Source organism: Eptesicus fuscus, chromosome 16, assembly GCF_027574615.1.
Source record: "Eptesicus fuscus isolate TK198812 chromosome 16, DD_ASM_mEF_20220401, whole genome shotgun sequence".
Taxonomy (NCBI): Eukaryota; Metazoa; Chordata; class Mammalia; order Chiroptera; family Vespertilionidae; genus Eptesicus; species Eptesicus fuscus.
The window spans coordinates 61,840,729-61,860,358 of record NC_072488.1 but is presented as its reverse complement, the minus strand read 5'-3'; the positions used below and the strand labels follow the sequence as shown (position 1 = coordinate 61,860,358).

General features: G+C 38.9%; 1 protein-coding gene across 2 annotated transcripts in view; it reads left to right on the top strand.

The window, feature by feature from the left end:
• The window catches only part of EIF5B (eukaryotic translation initiation factor 5B), a 66,709-nt gene that overhangs the window by 24,440 nt on the left and 22,639 nt on the right, over positions 1-19,630 (top strand). The window contains exons 7-12 of one of the 2 annotated variants that reach the window (XM_028132713.2): positions 1,368-1,466; positions 3,162-3,251; positions 5,998-6,072; positions 9,901-10,181; positions 15,927-16,034; positions 16,216-16,326. In XM_028132713.2, the coding sequence (XP_027988514.1) occupies positions 1,368-1,466; positions 3,162-3,251; positions 5,998-6,072; positions 9,901-10,181; positions 15,927-16,034; positions 16,216-16,326 (764 nt within the window). Of the gene's footprint in view, positions 1-1,367; positions 1,467-3,161; positions 3,252-5,997; positions 6,073-9,897; positions 10,182-15,926; positions 16,035-16,215; positions 16,327-19,630 lie in introns of both variants that reach the window. The other variant, XM_028132712.2, reaches the window with a different exon arrangement.

The window sequence follows — 19,630 nt, the reverse complement described above, 5'->3', positions numbered from 1 at the left end:
CTCTGCTAGATACATGTTTTTTTGATGTTCTTTATATTTTATAGATTGAATAATGAAACATGAAATACATTAAAATTATCTTAGGTTACATATTTAAAAGTTTCAAAGAGTATAAAAAATTCATTTATCATAAGTGCTTATAATAAAGTTCTAATTTCTAAAAAAAAAAAAAGAATGAAGCCAAAAACCAGTTCTTAAAAGTATTAAAATGATGGTAAGGGAATAAATGAGCAATTCTATACTCATAAATTCAAAAGCTTAGATAAAATAAGGCCATTCCTTACTAGATATAAACTACCAAAACTCACAAAGAAACACATAACCTGGACAGTCCTATATCTACTTGGATACATTCCAAGATCCTCAGTGGATGCCTAAAACCATAGAGTAACAAAACATATCGATGTTTTCTCCTACACTTACATACCTCTGATAAAGTTAGGCATAGTAAGAGATTAACAAGAACAAAAAGGAAAAATATAACAATATTAACTATAATAATTATGTTAATGTGGTCTCAAATTAAGACTATAAAGAGATATCACTACACACTTATTAGAATACATAAATCAAAAAGAAATTAAAACATCTGTTTTAACCAAATGCTGGTGAGGATATTGAACAATTGATAATCTCATACATTACTGGTGGGAATGAAAAATTGTAAAGCCACTTTGGAAAACAGTGGACAGTTGCTTAGAAAATGAAATACATATTTACCTAATGTGTCATAATTTCCACTCCAAAATCTTTACCCCAGAGAAATGTTCACACAAAAACCTCTATATACAAATATTCATATCAGCTTTATTTATAAATGTTAAAAACTAGAAACAACTTAAATGTTCTTCAAGTGTCTATTGAATAAAGAAAGGAACTGTTCCATCAATACAATGGAATGCTACTCAGCAGTAAGAAATGAATTATTGGTCCATACAACAAAGAGAATGACTCATCCCTTAAGATGACAGCAGACAGACTGTAAGGTTCATTTCTGTGACATTTGGAAAATGCAAATCTTTGAGGATGGAAAACAGGTCAGAGCTGCCAGGGGCTAAGGATGTGAGCAGGATTTGACTACATAGAACCCACAGAGTGATGGAATTGTTTGCATCTTCATTGTGATGGTGGTTGCATAATTACACATTTGACAAAAGTCTTACAACCGTACACCAACCTAATGGAATTTTATTGTATGGGTAAAATTTAGAATGCATTATATAAAAAAGGTTTTTCCATGAATGTCCTTTGTTATATATATATTAGAGTATGTATCTCTGAGGTGAATAGAATGTTATCTGTTTAAGTACTATCTCTTAGGTGACATACAGGTTAGTATAAACCTGAAATTTTCCATTATCTCTCAGGTGTTGAAGTGCCATCAAAAGACTCTTTGCCAAAGAAAAGGCCAATTTATGAAGATAAGAAGAAGAAAAAAACGCCACAGCAGCTAGAAAATAAAGAAGGTTTGTATACAAAATAGTCTCATTTAGAAACTTACTTTTTGCTTTTTCCCACACTTTAAACAGAATGTCTTTAAAAAAGAAGTCAACAAATCATTAAAACTCGAAAAAGTACTTGTGTTTTAAAAATCTGGATCCTACCCTATAAATAACTTTTTAAATTTAATTTTAGTTTTTAATCTTTATTGTTGAGAGAGTATTACAGATGTCCCCACCTTCTTTCTCCCCTTTGTCCCCCTCCATTGGTTCCTGCCCCGCCCCAGGCTTTTGCCACCCTATTGTCTGTGTCCATGGGTCATGTATATATGCATATAAGTTCTTTGGTTAATCTCTTTCCTCCCCCCTTCCCTCTGAGATTCTTTGTCTGTTCTGTTTCCATGCCTCTGGTTCTATTTTATTCATCATTGTTCATTAGATTTTTTGATTGCTTATTTTGATTTTTACATTCAATTGTTATAATGTATTTATTGCCATTTTATTGTTCATATTTTTTATATTTTTTATTTTTCTTCTTTAAGAAGACCTTTTAACATTTCATGTAATGTTGGTTTGGTTATGATGAACTCCTTTAGCCATTTTTTGTCTGTGAAGCTCTTCATCTGACCTTCAATTCTAAACGATAGCTTTGCTGGGTAGAGTAATCTTGTTTGTAGATCCTTGCTATTTGTCACTTTGACTATTTCTTGCTACTCCCTTCTGGCCTGTAAAGTTTCTTGAGAAATCAGCTGACAGTCCTGTGGGTGCTCCTTTCATAGGTAACTAACTGCTTTTCTCCTGCTTCTTCTTTTTTTTTAAAATATATTTTACTGATTTTTTTAGTAAAAAAAAAAAAAGCCAGATATGGTGCCTGATTGTTGACTTGGGGTGGGGGGGGGGGGGGGGCACTCAGCAAAGGAACAATGACCTCTGCCAGCACTTTTGTCTGGGAGAAATCTACCCTCCCAGTTCTTGCCCTGATATCAGATAATTTAGGTCTTCCTCCTATGTCCCTGGATCCTTTCAAGCTGCTGCCCCACATCTGGAGCTCAAAGGGAGTGAGTCTGAATAGTGTGCTGGCCCTTTTAAGAGGAACTGCCTGGGACTCTATAATTCTTTGTTCACTCAGCCACAATCCCTGCTGGTTTTTTCAGCCTGAAGTTACGGAGACCTCCTCTCCAGCACTGAAACCCTGGGCTGGGGGGGGGTCTGATGTTGGGCTGGGACCCCCTGGCTCCTCATGAAGGACCCCCACAGCTCAAATGCTACCAGTGGGTATTAGACCAGCCTATTCCGCACCTCTCCTCCTCCTATCAGTCTCAATGTGGCTTCTTCTTTAATTCTCTAGTGGTAGGACTTCCATTCGGCCAGCTTTTAGGCAGTTCTGAAGGCTGTTCTGTAGTTTAGTTATAATTCTGATGTGGTTGTGGGAGGAGGTTGAATACCGTGTTTACCTATGCTGAAATCTTGACCTGCCCCCTGAATAACTATTGTTAACTGGAAAGTAAAACTATCGTTTTCTTTTTTTCTCAATCTTCTGTATTTTTACATTCTGTTCCTTAAACAGAAAGAAAAACTATTTTCTGTAAAATATATGACTGATGCTTAAACATGATAAAGAATTTAGGTTTATACTAATGATTTTTATTCAATACTTAACAGAGTACCCTATCAAAAATTATATACTGAAAAATATTAATTTGGTTTCTGCCCTTCACTCAGTATCTGAGCCAATAGAATTAAGTGCTGCTGTAGAAGTTGTGGAACAAGGCGTACCAGAAAAAGAAGAGTCACCACCTCCTGTTGAACCAGGCCAGTAGCATTGACTAATAAATTCCTATTAAGTAGCATTGATGTGTCCAAACTGTCTTAGTTATTAGTTTGGGGAAACCAGGTATCTGGCAGGGTGGCCTTTTTTTTATAGTCCTTTCTAAATCATTTCTTTTTATTTCCATGTTGCAAAAGTGTAAAAGTGAGCCTTGAATCAATTTGTGTGTTTTTTTTGTAGAGAAAAATTTTTGTAGAGAGGATAGTTTTTTTTTTTTTTTTTTTTAAACATATTTTATTGATTTTTTACAGAGAGGAAGGGAGAGGGATAGAGAGTTAGAAACATCGATGAGAGAGAAACATCGATCAGCTGCCTCTTGCACACCCCCTACTGGGGATGTGCCTGCAACCAAGGTACATGCCCTTGACCGGAATCGAACCTGGGACCCTTGAGTCTGCAGGCTGATGTTCTATCCACTGAGCCAAACCGGTTAGGGTGAGGTTTTTTTATTTCCTCTGTTTCTATTGATGGGTCAGAAATCATAGGTGGTACCAAGAAGAGCTGAAGTTCTTTAATCTTTTCAAAGAAAAATTGGAAGCATTTTTAATAAGAACTTTTTAAGAGTTATAAAAGTTATTATTTTTAAAATCTTCTTAGAGGTCAGCCTCTTATTTAGTAAATCAATTCGGTTTATTCAGTGTTTGTGTTTTTACGTTGGAGAAAGTCTCTGGCTTTCTTTTCCTTTTTTTTTTTTTTTAATATATTTTATTGATTTTTTACAGAGAGGAAGAGAGAGGGATAGAGAGTTAGAAACATCGATGAGAGAGAAACATCGATCAGCTGCCTCTTGCACATCCACCCCCCTACTGGGGATGTGCCTGCAACCAAGGTACATGCCCTTGACTGGAATCGAACCTGGGACCCTTGAGTCTGCAGGCCGACATTCTATCCACTGAGCCAAACCGGTTTCGGCTCTTTTTTTTTTTTTTTTAAGATAAATATTGTTCTAATTCATGAGACTAGATATTGATAGGAAGTCACAGGCTAACATAATATATTTTTGGTAAAATCAAGAGACTTTCAAGTGTTCAAAGACAGGAATGGGAGTAGAAACATTTGAGGATGTCAAGACTGACTATTCTGGGGGAAAAAAATTATTGATAGTTCCTCCCCACATTCCCCCTGGTTCCCAGTGTAAAAAAATCATTTGTTTGGGTACATCTCAGCTTAGCATAATGAAACTAGAGAAATTCCAGTTGACATGCTTATAGCAGTCTGGGGTTGTGGGTGATATCTGTAGCAATAGAAAGACTTGTAAACTGGAAGGAGGCTGCTTCGGGCGCATGTTCCTGACTTGTTTCCTCCTCCTCAAGAAGACTTATCCAAACTTGCTGGCAAATGATGATTTTTCCAGGGAAGAAAATACTATATGTGCCCTCATCTTTTGAGAATAATTTTGCCTAATTGGATTTCAGTAAAAGTGTCATTGTTAAGGACAGTATTGAGTTTTTAATATTCAGAATAATACCTTTCTGACCATTTTTGAGTTGTAAGCACAAAATCTATTCTAATTTTCAACTGGAGTAAAGATGTAGCTTCGTACATCCAATTATATAATTTATGTAGTATTTGTTATCTATAGAGGCTAAAGAAAAATAAACAAATTCTTATGTGTATAAAATTTAGCTGAAAAATCAAAAAGAAGATATATGTGAAATTTTATTTGTCTTCAAGAATAGAGTGTGATCATGTGCTCTAGTGTACAGGTTGGGGCAAGAGTGGGTTTACAGTTATAAGTACATGAAACACAGTTTATTCTTGTACTAGAGGCCTGGTGCACGAAATTCATGCATGGGTGTGGTCCCTAGGCCTGGCTGACGATCAAAGCATGAGCGTCTGGTGTGGACCTCTGGGCCCTGGGCAGCACCTGGGATCCCAGTACCCTGTGTGCCACCTGAGTTATTGGGCCCCACTCACACCGCCTTTACCTGGCGCTGCCTGCTCACCTGCTTCACCATTTTGCCACGGTCCCGCTCTCATTGGGGCCTGCAGGGTCTCCACTGCCAGCGCCATGTTGCTGACGCCTGCTCTGTTCCACGCTTCCCCTTGGTGGTCAGCACTCATCATAGTGAGTGGTCAAACTCCTGATCGAACTGCAGGTCGAGGGGACAATTTGCATATTAGGCTTTTATTATATAGGCTTATTATTTACTAATTATTGCATTTTCCATACAAACAACTGGAAACCTACTTTTGCCCCAACCTGTATTCAAAATACTAGGGAATTGTGAATCATCTTACCTAATAATAGACAAACATGTAAATTGACCATACCTCTCCTACGACACCAGCCAATCAGGAGTGATATGCAAATTAACCCAACAAAGATGGCGGTTAATTTGCATACACAGGGGCTGAGTGATGGGGGCGGGTGGGACACTTGCGTCATCGCCATGGCGACAACGCAGGCGTTCTGCCCCACCCCGGGTCTCACAAGGCCTCTGGGCAGCATGGGAAGGTGGGGCTGGATCGGAAAGAGGCGGCTCCCAGAGCGGAAAGAGGCTGCTCCGGGCCTGAGCGGAAAGGAAAGGAAAGCCCATTCAAGCACGAATTTTTGTGCATTGGGCTTCCAGTTTAGTAATAATAAATTATAACATATTAGCTATATTGAAAATTAGTTCCAAAGATAATGCAATTGTGTGTATTTTTTTGCATAATTGAAACATTTCTTTTTATGTCAGCATAATTTTTCACTTTTTCTATGTCTTTAATGAAAACTTTTATTTACAGAAGAGGACGAAGAAACTGAAGAAGCTGGATTGGATGACTGGGAAGCTATGGTCAGTGATGAGGAGAGAGAAAAAGGTGAATAGCTCATAAGCACTCGTTGATAAATCCAGTGGTTATTAGAGGTGTTTATATTTAAAGGAATAGTTAGTCTCCTGATAATGATTGCTATATGAGCATTCCCAAGGACAGAGACCAGTTTTGCTCTCTCTGTTGCTATGGTTCCTAAATCCTCATGTGGATCCCATTTCATGAATAGGTGGTTTTTCAACTATTTGTAAGATAGTTGCCTGGGATTTAGAATACAGTTTTTCAGAGTGATAATGTTATAAATGGGGTTAAGTCATTAAAGCTAGCCTACAAAAAGCCCCTTTAACTTAAAATCTAATACAAAGACAATAGAAATAATAGTATATTTCCTAATCACTCTGAATAAAAAGTGTTTTTGTTGTAATTTCTATCCTTTATTACTAAAATCAACTTTTTTTAGGTTTAATTCTGCTGGCTTTTTTCCTTTTTGAGATGGATATTTGTCTCGTGTTTTTCTATCTTTCCCCCCAAATACATATTTTTAAGATTATAAATTTTTCTTTAAGCATGGCTCTAGCAAAATTCTACAGGTACTGATATGTTGATTTTTCTAAGTTTACATTTAGATATATGTTAATTTTACCTATGATTTATTTAGAAGTACATTTCTTAATTTACATAAGTAAGGATTTTCTAATTATCTTCTTGTTACTTCATTGGATCAGAGAACATACATAGTTCTGTCCTTTGCAGTGGGTTGAGAATTTACAACCTAGCAAATAGTTGATTATTGTAAATATTTCATATGTGATTGGGTGTGCTTGGGTGTCTTGTTCACCGTGTTTAGTCAAGTTTGCTGATCATTTTGTTTAAGTCTTTTACGTTGTTCTGAGTTTTTTCTGGTGTGCTTTTTCTTTTACTAAGTGATGTGTTAAAATCTCCCATCATGATTGTAGATTGTCTATTTTTCCCCAAGTTCTGCCAACTCTTGCTTTCTATATTTTGGTTGTATATATATTATTAGGTGAATACAGTCTACATCTTTCTGATGAATCGACTCTGATATATTGTTTGTTTATATTGTATTTATTTTATGCTTTTTAAAATTCATTTTTAATGATGCTTTTTGCCTTAACAGTTTACTTTATCTGATTTTAATTAATACAGTTCCACATGCTTTGATTTATGTGCTCTTTTTCTATATTTATTATTCTTTCTGTATCCTTAAACAGCCTATAGTTAATAGTTTTATTTATTTATTTATTTTTAAATATATATATTTTATTGATTTTGTTTACAGAGTGGAAGGGAGAGGGATAGAGAGCTAGAAACATCAATGAGAGAGAAACATTGATCAGCTGCCTCTTGCACACCTACTGAGGATGTGCATGCAACCAAGGTACATGCCCCTGACCGGAATCGAACCTGGGACCCCCCCAGTCCGCAGGCCAACGCTCTATCCACTGAGCCAAACCAGCCAGGGCTATAGATAATAGTTTTATATCCAGTTTGTCAGTCTTTATTTTTTACCTACTGCACTTAGCCCCTTATACCTAACATTTGTTGTAATTAATGAAATACAGTATATTGGTTTTATACTTATCTCACTAAATCCTTCTTATTTGTTTTGTCTGTGTGTTTCTTCTCTCCTCCTAACTGTAGTTTAGATTGTTGGATTCTTTTTATTAGCATTTTTTCCTCCTTCTATTGGAAGTTATGTACTTTTTCATTTACTTTTAGTGTTATCTAGAGACTTTTAACATGAACCTTTGAACTATCATTGTCTAATGTTACCATCTTCCCAGGCAATGCAAAGGCCACTGTATATATGAATAACATTTACTCAGTTCTCCATTTATTTGTCATTGTTCTCATTTGTTTTCTCTATTTTAAACCCCATAATACCATATTATTTTTTATAGTCAATGTATATTTAAATTTACCTAAATCCTTAGCTTTTTGTTGGGCTTAATTTCTTCCTTCTTCTCTGAACTTCCATTTGGGGTTATTTCTTCCTGCCAGAAGGACTACTTTTAGAATTTCCTTTAGTAGAAATCTATTAGTGAGACATTCCATTTTTTGCTTTTCTAAAAAATACTTTTCTTAACTTCATTCTTAAAGGGTATATTTACTGAGTGAGGAGTTCTTTGCTAAAATTTTATTTATTTAACCCTTTGAAAACATTACTCACTTGTCTTGGCTTTCATTATTTCTGTTGAGGATTCAACAGAAATAAATTTTTCATGTGTCTTTGGTTTTTAGCAGGTTATGATATAGCAAGGGTTGATTTCTTCTCATTTATTCTGCCTGTAGAGCTTTATAATTGTATTGTTTTATATTTTTATCAGTTTTGCAATGTAATGAGCCATTATTTCCCCTCAGGTATTCTAGTTATGACTAGATAGACCTTGTTACTGTATCATTGCATTTTATTTTTTCCACTTTACTGTATTTTCCATCTTACTAAGTCTCCGTGGTTTATTCTAGTTGTTTGCTCATTTTTAAATTTAAAAATTTTTTTTTATTGATTTTAGATAGGAAGAGAGAGAAATACTGATTTGTTGTTCCACTTATTGATGCATTCATTGGTTGATTCTTTGTATGTGTTCTGACTGTGGATTGAACCCACAACTTTGTCATATCAGGACGATGCTCTAACCAACTGAGCTACTCCACCAGGGTTAGATTATTTCTTCTGATCTATCTTCTGATTCATTAATTTTCTGCTCGGGCTATTTTTCTCTCCTGTATATTTCAGTTTTAGAATTTCTACTTAACAGTTTTATTTTAAAAAAAATTTTAATCTTATCTTTTGCTCCCTGGATGTTAAAAATGTAGTCATTTTTTAATTTTGGCTTTATGACTTCAGTGGAAGCCCTCTGGATATGCTGGCTTTCCTCCTGTGAATTGTTTTCTTGTGTGGTTTATTTTTATAATATACTAGAGACCCGGTGCACGAAATTCATGCACTGGGAGAGGGTGTCCCTCAGCCCAGCCTGCACCCTCTCCAATCTGGGACATCCCTTTTACAATCCGGGACTGCTGGCTCCCAACTGCTCACCTGCCTACCAGCCTGATCACCCCCTAATAACTCCCTTGCCAGCCTGATTGCCCCCAACTGCCCTCTCCTGCTGGCCATCTTTGAACACATGGGGATGGCCATCTTGTGTGAGGGCGTAGGGTCAATTTGCGTATTATCTCTATTATATAGGTTAAGTATTGTACTTGTAAAAGTATAGAAATAATTTGTGGTCAAGGATTTTTTTTTCACCCTCCAAAAAAAATGTCTTTGTACATCTACTAGTAGTGAACTAGGGAATAATAAAACACTAGTTAATTATTCCAAATGTAGAATTCAGAGAACCTAGAAGTGTTCTGCTAATAATGAGGAGGAGGTTCTGTTTACTCCCTATTCATCCTTACTGGTAGGGTGCAGTTGTTCAGGTTTTACCTCACAGTAAGGATGTTATCTAGTGTTCATCTACCTTGCCTTCTCTGAATCCTTGGTAGGCCTGAATTCCCAATGCCCCTAATCACTAAGGGGCTAGAAAGCACTGCTCAGCCTTTGAGCTGACTTCTCCAGAATTCTGCACATAAACCCCAGGGGAGAGAAATATCAAGTATTGTGTTTATCATCCTGGGTTTCTGTCCTCTTATATCCTGGCTTAGTAATGTCTTTTTAATTTGCTTATGTATGGATTAATGCTTTACATTTTCACTATTAAACAGCAGTCTTTATTGTAGCATGTGGGCAAAGCCTTGTTTGGAATTAAAGATATAATGTGCCTTATTTGTCTTCAAGGTCTCTATTTATGTTGATGGAATCTCATTTTTAATTTTCATTTACTATAAAATCTCTTGTTTTTCTGAAAGAAGGAAATACAGTGCATATAGAAGTAAAAGAAAACCCTGAGGCAGAGGAGGAGGAGGAGGAAGAGGAAGAAGAGGAAGAAGAAGAGAGTGAAGATGAAGAAGAAGAAGAAAGTGAAAGCAGTGAAGGTGAAGAAGAGGAAGAAAAGGTGTTAGATGAGAAAGATTCGGGGAAAACATTAGTTAAAAAGCCAAGTAAAGAATTGAGCTCAGAATCTGAATATGACTCTGACGATGATCGAACTAAAGAAGAAAGAGCTTATGACAAAGCAAAACGGAGGATTGAGGTATTTATTGTTCCCTTTCTCTTTGCTCCTTCCTCCGCAGTCCTCCTCTGTGGTCCATAGAACTGCATTCTACAACAGAGGCTTTTATTTAACAGCACTGTTAAAAATATAGTCACAGAATATTATTTTATCCAGTTTCTGTAAGTCAAGACAATAGTACATCTGACACTGTTCTAGCCAAAAGACCCCAGTCCCTTACCCCAGTCAGAACAGTGACTGCTTCATCATGCTTTTCTTGTGTTCTCAGAATTTTAATGTGCTCTTCAAGTGATGGTTTCTAGGTATGCAGAGGTATTCTGAGCTTATGTCCTCTACTTACAAACATTAGTTAAGTGTCTGTGTTGCATATTTAAGTTAGTGGGAGGCATCTGATCATGTAAGTTTGAATCTGGTGGGTTAATAAGGCTTCTCTTTATTAAAGTGCACATACCTAGGAGATTTACTCTATTTTTTCTACTTAATTCAGCAGATTTCAAGAGATAGTTTTCTCAAATTATGTCAGCTTGGCATAAACAACACACTAAAAACTATTTTAGTTTGCTTGAAGAGGCTAAGGCTAAAAACTATCTTAGCTTTATCTTTTCATGAATAATTATAATTAAAAGAAATTTTAATACCTTTATATCAGTTTTTGCTGTTTTCTTCTGTAAAGTCTTGATAGTTATACATTTCTGAATTTCAGAAGGGCTAATATTGTAAATTGGGCTTTCTTAACACCGGCGCTATTGACATTTTTGGGCCAGGTAATTTTTATATTTACTTATTTATATTTATATATATATATATATATTAGAGGCCCGGTGCATGAAATTCGTGCACTGGGGTGGGGGGTGGTGGTGGTCCCCTCAGCCCAGCCTGCACCCTCTCCAATCGGGGACCCCTTAGGGGATGTCCGACTGCCAACGCAGAAATTAGGCCTAAACTGGCAGTCAGATGTCCCTCTCACAATCCAGGACCACTGGCTCCTAACTGCTCACCTGCCTGCTGGCCTGATCAACCCTAACCACCTCTGCCTGCTGGCCTGATCGCCCCTAACCACCTCTGCCTGCCTGATCCCCCCTAACTGCCATCCCCTGCTGGCCTGATTGCCCCTAACCACCCTCCCCTGCCGGCCTAATCATCTCTAACCGCCTCTGCCCCGCCACCATGGCTTTGTCCAGAAGGATGTCCGGAAGATGTCCAGTCTAATTAGTATATTACCCTTTTATTAGGATATATATATTTAAATATAGAGCAACCAGCTCACTTCTGCGCCTCTCATAGTTTTTTTTTTTAATATATATACACTGAGTGGCCAGATTATTATGATCTCTGAATGCATAATAATCTGGCCACTCAGTGTATAGCCTATATAATAAAAGGCTAATATGCAAATTGCCCCCTCAACCAGGAGTTCGACCAGTAGGCAGGCTGGCCAACTGCCCATGTCCCCTTTCCCTGGCCAGGCTGGCTGGACTCCACCCATGCATGAATTCATGCACCAGGCCTCTAATTACACACACACACACACACACACACACACACACACACACACACACTGATTGGCCAGATTATATACATTTTTTCACATAACAATATGCTATGGACCTCTGAGGTTAACACATTTTTAAGCAGCTTTGTTGAGATATGCTTTATATACCACCAAATTAATCTGTTTTAAGTGTACAATTCAATGATATTTTGTAAATTTACAATTGTGCAACCAACACACCTTAATTTTGGAGTATTTTCATTACCTTCAAAAGATTCCTTGTGCCAGTTTAGTCATTCCCCATTCTTAGCCCCAGACAGCTACTAATATAATTTGTCTCTATAGATAACTTTTCTGGAAATTTCATAAAAATTCATTTCTATAATATGTGGTCTTTTGTGCCTGGCTTTTTCACTTTGTTTCTTCATGTGATAGTTATATCAGTACTTTGTTCCTTTTAATTGCCAAGTAGTGTTTTGTTGTATAAATATGTCATATGTTTATTGTCCATTCACCAGTTAAAGGACATTTGAGTTGTTTCGACTTTTTGGCTATTGAGAGTGGTATAGTATTGTTATACGTATTTTCTTATGAGTCTTTACTTGAAAATGTGTTTTTATTTCTTTTGGATATATTCCTACAAGTGAAATTGCTGAATCTTATGGTAGATTTCTATTTAACTGCCAAAGTATTTTCCATAATGGCTGCACAATTATAGATTATCCCAGTTGAGGGTTCTAACTTCTTTACATTCTCGCTAGTAGTTTTTATTGTTTGTCTTTTCAATTTTAGCCATTCTAGTGGATGTGAAATAGTTTGTCTTACTGTGGTTTTAAATTACACTTCCATGATCTTGAGCATTTCTTCATGTGCTATTTGCAATTACTATGCCTTCATGGTGAAATATCAATTCAAATTTTTAAATTTTGTAATTTGACTTTTTATTATTGAATTGCAAGAGTTATTTTTTTCTCATGTTTTTACCCATTAGTTGTTAAATAATCTTTTTCTTTATTGATTTTTAGAAAGGAAGGGAGAGGGAGAGAGGGAAAAAGAGGGAGAGAGGGAGGGAGGGAGAGGAGAGAGAAAAACAAATCATTGTGAAAGTGGCACATCATAGGCCTCCTGCATGTCCCCTACCGGGGAGTGAGCCTGTACTGTAGACATGGGCTCTGGAACAACCCCTCCTCCCGTGCCCAGGACGACACCCAACCAACTGAGCCACACCATCAAATCTTTAATTAAAATCAAAAGTGATATTTCCACTATTTTATTATTATTGTTTGTTTTGCTTCTTTCTCTTTCTTGGTTCTATGAGATCTATGATGATCAGAGTAGAGACAGAAGGTACTACTATCTCAGTCTGGTTTTATCTGTTGTTCTGAATGGTCAGTTTCATTGTTTTGGTGATATCGTCATCAACATTTTTGGAGACAGACCCATAGACCCACGGGCTAATACTGGGGGCCAGGGCAGATGTGGCACTAACTACCCGACTAGGGCTGAACTTCAGCAGCATGGTGGAGGTGGCTGTGGGATGAACACAGAACCCAGATGACCAAAGAAAGTTCACCTAGGCCTCTGCCTTTTTGTTTTTTAATAGTTCTTTTGAAGTGCATAATTTAAAAATTTTCATAACATCTAGTTTATCAAATTTTTCTTTTGCTTCTGGTTTGTATTGAAGAAATCTTTGTCTAACCCAAGGTCATAAATATTTTGTCCTGTTTTCTTCTAAAAAATTTATACTTCTAGTTTCTTATATTTTTAGCTTTATGATTTGTTTTAAGGTAATCTTTATCTGTAATGTTAGGTAAGGGATTAAACTCACTCTTTATGAAAATAATCAGCATCATTGGTTATCCACTGAATTGCTTTGGCATCTTTGACAAATCAGTTGATTGGGAATGTGAGGTTTTATTTTTTGGATCTTGAGTTTTGTTTCATTCATCTATTTATTTGTTCTTGTGCCAATACCACAGTGTCTTGGTTACTTTATTTTTATAGTAAACTAGAGGCCTGGTGCATGAAATTAGTGCACGGGGAGGCGGGGAGTTGTCCCTCAGCCCATCCTGCACCCTCTCCAATCTGGGACATCCCTCTCAGAATCTAGGACTGCTGGCTCCGTACTGCTCGCCTGCCTGCCTTCCTGATTGCCCCTAACGGCTTCTGCCTGCCAGCCTGATCACCCCCTAACCACTCCCCTGCCAGTCTGTTTGCTTCTAACTGCCCTCCCCTGCAGGCCTGGACCCCTCCAACTGCTCTCCCCTGCAGGCCTGGGTCCCCCACAACTGCCCTTCCCTGCAGGCCCGGTTGCCCCCAACTTCCCTCCTCTGCCGGCCTGGTCACCACTAACTGCCCTCCCCTGCAGGCTTCCTCGCCCTCAACTGCCCTCCCTTGAAGGCCTGTTCCCTCCCTTGAAGGCCTGTTCCCTCCCAACTGCCCTCCCCTGCTGGCCTGATCGCCCACAACTGCCCTCCCTTGCTGGCCTGACCACCCACAACTGCCCTCCCCTGCTGGCCTGGTTTCTCCCAACTGCCCTCCCTTGCTGGCCATCTTGTGTCCACATGGGGGCAGCCACTTTTGACCACATGGGGGCAGCCATCTTGTGTTGGAGTGATGGTCAATTTGCATATTACTCTTTTATTAGATAGGATAGAGGCCTGCTGCACGGGTGGGGGCCAGCTGGGTTGCCCTGAAGGGTGTCCTGGATCAGGGTGGGGGTTCCCTTGGGGCTTGGGGCGGCCTGAGTGAGGGGTCTGTGGTGGTTTGCAGGCTGGCCACGCCCCCCCCGGCGACCCAAGCGGAGGCTCTGGTATCTGGGATTTATTTAACTTCTATAATTGAAACTTTGTAGCCTTGAGCAGAGGTTTGGGCTGGCCAGGGTGTGCGGGAAGCTTGGCTTCCTCTATCACTGGGGGCAACTGAAGCTTCCTGCTCTCTCCAGCTCCGTGGCTGCTGCCATTTTTGTTGGGATTTATTTATCCTCTACAATTGAAACTTTGTAGCCTTGAGCAGAGGCCTGGGCTGGCCAGGGTGTGCAGGAAGCTTGGCTTCCTCCATTGCCGGAGAAACCCAAGCCTCCTGCTCACTCCGTGGCCACAGCCATCTTTGTTGTGTTAATTTGCATACTCACTCCTGATTGGCTGGTGGGCGTGGCTTGTGGGTGTAGCAGAGTTGGTCAATTTGCATATTACCCTTTTATTAGATAGGATACTGCAGTGAACAATCACTACTAGACACCTGCATCTCTGTGTACTTGTCCTGTCATTGCTTCAGGACAAATATTGAGAGGTAGAATTTCCAGGTTAAAATCGATACTATATTGCTTTTCAGAAAATTTTAACACTTCACCAAGTATGGGAGAGGGGGCATTTTCACCCAAATCAATCCTAAGGTCACAGTGTTTGCATTCTAGCAGTATGTACTGTGAAGCTCCTTTGTTAGTAAATACTCACATGTCACTTTGACATTTAAAAAATTTTTTTCCCCACTTTCTACAGAAAGATCCCAGTGTCTAGTGGTAGAAATGAAAGTAAAGAGTTCCTACAAAAATGGTTTTTAGATGGAAATAGTGTTGTAAGTGATACTTCAGAGTCCAGATGAAAGTCTTACCTCATCTGAGTGGCAGCTTTGTTGTGCTTGAAAGGTTATCATTTGAAAGAACTGCTGGGCTCTCAGAAATGAAGTGTTTAGGTAATTAAATGCTGCAGAAAATACATTGTGGTTCAAGGACAGACTTTCTCATGCCCAGTCACACATTAGAAAGGTAGGCTTACGTAAACTTCTAACTGGTAGGTTTTATAATGTTTGCACATTGGACAAAGTTTTGAAATAAATGGTTTTAGGACTCTCAAGTTCTAAAGAGATATATAGGATGCAAGAGCATACCTCTTTTTATATAACCCCCACATAAGATAGAGGTTGTAGTGTATAGTAAATGTGACAGGAAGATCAATTTCTTTTCTGTTCATTCTATTCCATTAAGTTAGCCATGTGCAAAAGTGTCTCAAAATTTGAGCCAACACCTCACATCGAGCTTATCCATATTAACAGTGCTACTCTGAAACCTGAAAGCTACTCTGACGAGGTTTATTCTTATCCATTGGTACTGTGATGGAAATTAGATTGTAAAGCTCACCTTGTAAAATGCAGTTACATGTAGTTAAATCAAGAAAGAACTTGAATGAGGTTGTGGTGTTCTCTTGCCAAGGTAAAAGGAAAATAATGATCAGGTTTGAAATGTTATTTTTGAGATTTTTTTTTCTCCTTCCCAGAAACGGCGACTTGAACATAGTAAAAATGTAAATACGGAAAAACTGAGAGCCCCTGTTATTTGTGTACTTGGACATGTGGACACAGGGAAGACAAAAATTCTAGATAAGGTAAGAAAGTGCTGTTATGCATTGATACAACTTTTAAAACGAATGATGCCTTATGAAAAGTTAATACAGACCATGGCACATATATGCATTCTCGTTACAATAAATATGTTAACACTTCCTTATCGCGTTTGCTTCCTTTTGCATTTTGAAATACAAATTTGAATCTGCTGTCTTGCCCCAGCTCCGTCACACGCATGTACAGGATGGTGAAGCAGGTGGCATCACACAGCAAATTGGCGCCACCAATGTTCCCCTTGAAGCTATTAATGAACAGACTAAGATGATTAAAAATGTAAGTAGACTGTATCTCATATGTTTTAGTCTCTAAAAAGATGTAAGCTATTTTCAAAGAGAAAAAAAATAACAGAATAGTATAACAGACCTATATGCTCACCATTCATAATTAGTATGTATGCTATTTAGTCCTATTTTGCTTCAGATCTTTCTTAAGCAATAAAACATTAGATATCATAGGACCCATCATATTCCATTTCCTTCCCTCTTACTCCAGGAGACCATCACTATTCTGAAGTTAGTATAGCCTTCCCCTCCATGTTTTAGCATTTTTACCACCTATCTCCATGGTTCAAAATAGAGTTCTGCCCTGGCCAGTGTATCTCTCAGTGGTTAGAGCGTTGGCTGTGCATTGAAGGGTCTCAGGTTCAATTCCTGGTCAAGGGCGCGTGCGTACCTGGGTTGCAGGTTTGATACTTGGCCCTGGTTGGGGCTCGTGCGGTAGACAACTATTCGATGTGTCTCTCTCACATTGATATGATGTTTCTCCTTCTCTCTCCCTCTCCCGCCCTCCCTCCCTTTCATACTCTCTCTAAAAATCAATGGGAAAAATATCCTCGGTTGAGGATTAACAACAAAAAAATTTTTTTGAATTCCCTCCCCCATCAAATTATATATCAGATTAATTACATATATGTATTTTACCTTCCTTATTTTCTCTGTACTGGAGATATTCCATCTACTTATGCTGCCTATAACACAATAAAGATCACATAAGATTAATGTAAAGCTTAATGAATCATGATTAATGCAGACACCCTTTGTGTCACCGATGTTAGGAGAACGGAGTTTTGCCAGTTCCCTCAGAAGCACTCTAGTCAAAGTCTTCTTTCCCCCTTCTAAAGTTACCTCTTGCTTTTATTGTGTGAGTGGTCGCAGGATGTTGATATTCCAGTCCCTTCAACCCGTCCTTATTGGATTACTTGTAGAGAAACTCTACTTAATCTACTGCTTTGTTACTATGTATAGGAAAGGCAAAATAAGCATCTGATACTTTACCAGCTTTCAAAATAGTGACCAATTTGGCTTGGTTTTGTATTATAAACTCTTGGATTTAAACTTATTTACTGTGTTTTAATCCATTTCAGTTATATCGTGCTGAGATAGTTCCATCTTTGCCCTGTGGTTGGCTCCTGAGTGTCTTTGATAGAATTCTGGTAGTCTTATGGGTCTTTTGTTGCATCCAGGCAGTCTGGTGTAGCATAATGTTCCAGACTTTTCGTATATATAATTCTGTCCAGACCTGCAACTGCACCTTGCAAATAATTCCCCAGTTCCATTGTCACAGAGCAGGTCAAACGAGTAAATTTAGAACTGAGAAGCAATAAATAACTGACACACACAGCATATATTATTACATTTCAGTATCATCTCCCTTTGTCCCTTAATTAGTCTTAGTGTAGTGTGTAGTCTGTCTCTCCAGTGTTTGTTTTGTGTGCTTGTGTTTTATGAAGCTTGTTTTCTGGCAGATTCCTAAGGAAGAAATAATGGCAATAATGTTCTTTGAGTTTTTTGAATATTGAAGAGTTACTTTGTGGCCATCAGTTGGCTACATACAAAATGCTTGGTTCACATTTTCTTTCCTTAAGTATCTTAAGTTACTGCAGTTTCTTCTCCCATGAAGTATTGCCCCTCAGGTTTGATCACAAGCTGGTTTTCATCTTCTTATACGTTACGTGGTCTTTTTTCATTTTGGTGTTGCTTCTGGGTCAGTTTTCCAGTTGCGGCATCTTTCATTTCAGTATGCACTTCAAAGTCTTTAGTTTAGGACAGTTTTTTTGAATTATAGTTTTTCAAATTTGTAATTTACTTTTGTTATATTTTACCTGATATTTCTATGTCATTGGGGAATTTATTCCACCAGTTTTCAAAATACACTTAACAGCTTATTCCACCAGTTGCCAGGTCTTGAAATTGAAGCATATGGTGATCCCTCCTTTGGAAAAACTGCTGTTTGCAATTCTCTGCTATTTTTAGATAGTCCCTTGCTCTGTAAGTCAACTTTGTTATTTTTAGACAGTCTCTTATTCTGTAAAATATAACTTTGTTTTTTAGCTTGAATAATAGAAAAGATAAAACTTTAGGGGCTGATATGCTGATACTAATGCCAGGTGTTTGTATAGATATGATATGTACTCAAGGTTACAAGTTGTCTGTATAGATATGACAGGTGTTTGTTAGATATGATATATACTCAAGGTTACAAATTGTCTGTAAAAATAACTTACACAAGGACCTGAAAAGGTATAAAAAGAGAATGCTTCCTCCTTTGGGCGTTTAGAATTTGACAGAGGTCATCTGCTCTGAACCTGCATGCAATAAAGATGACGCCTAACTAATTGGCTCATTAAGGCGTCTTGTCCAGCTTTTTTTTTTTTTTTTTTTTTTTGCTTTATTGATTAAGGTGTCACATATTTGTCCTCATCCCCCCATTCCATCCCACCCCTCTCCCCACGCATGCCCCAATCCCCTGTTGAACTTAACCGTTGGATAGGCTTATATGCATGCATACAGGTCCTTTGGTTGAACTTTCCCCCTCCCCCCACCCTCCCCCTACCCTCCCCTATCCTCCCTCTGAGGCCCGATAGTCCGATCGATGCCTCCTTGCTTCTGGTTCTGTTCTTGTTCCTCAGTCTATGTTGTTCCTCATTTCCTCTAGATGAACGAGATCAAATGTCACTAGATATATACTAATAAGAACTGAATGTGAGACGAGCAATAATATTTATGCTGACAGGCAAATGAATCAATCTGTAGCGAGCTTCCCCCTGGACCAACAGTTCTTTTGAGACCCAATTTCGATGTCCAGTAGTTCCTTATGTGTACATGTCAGCACTGACCCCTCAGCTCTGGATGGTGGACAAATGGTGGTAATGGAGGTCTGACTCCCTCTGGTTTGGTCTCGGCCAATCCCAGGGGCACGGCGTCACCTGGACTAAGGGGCGCGTGGTCTCACCCGGGCCTGGGACCCAGCCTCACCCGGATGGATCCAGGGGCGCACGGCCTCACCCGGACCCAGGATCTGGCTTCACCCGTACCCAAGGACGCTTGGCTTCTCCCAGACCCAGGGGCACGTGGCCTCACCCGGGCTTAGTTGCACAAGGCCTCACCTGGATCCAGGGACACATGGTCTCTCCTGGACCCAGGGACGCTTGGCCTCTCCCAGACCCAGGGCCACTTGGGCTCACCCGGGCCTAGGTGCACGAGGCCTCATCCGGATCCAGGGACGCATGGTCTCACCTGGACCCAGGGACGCTTGGCCTCTCCCAGACCCAGGGGCACGTGGCCTCACCCGGGCCTGG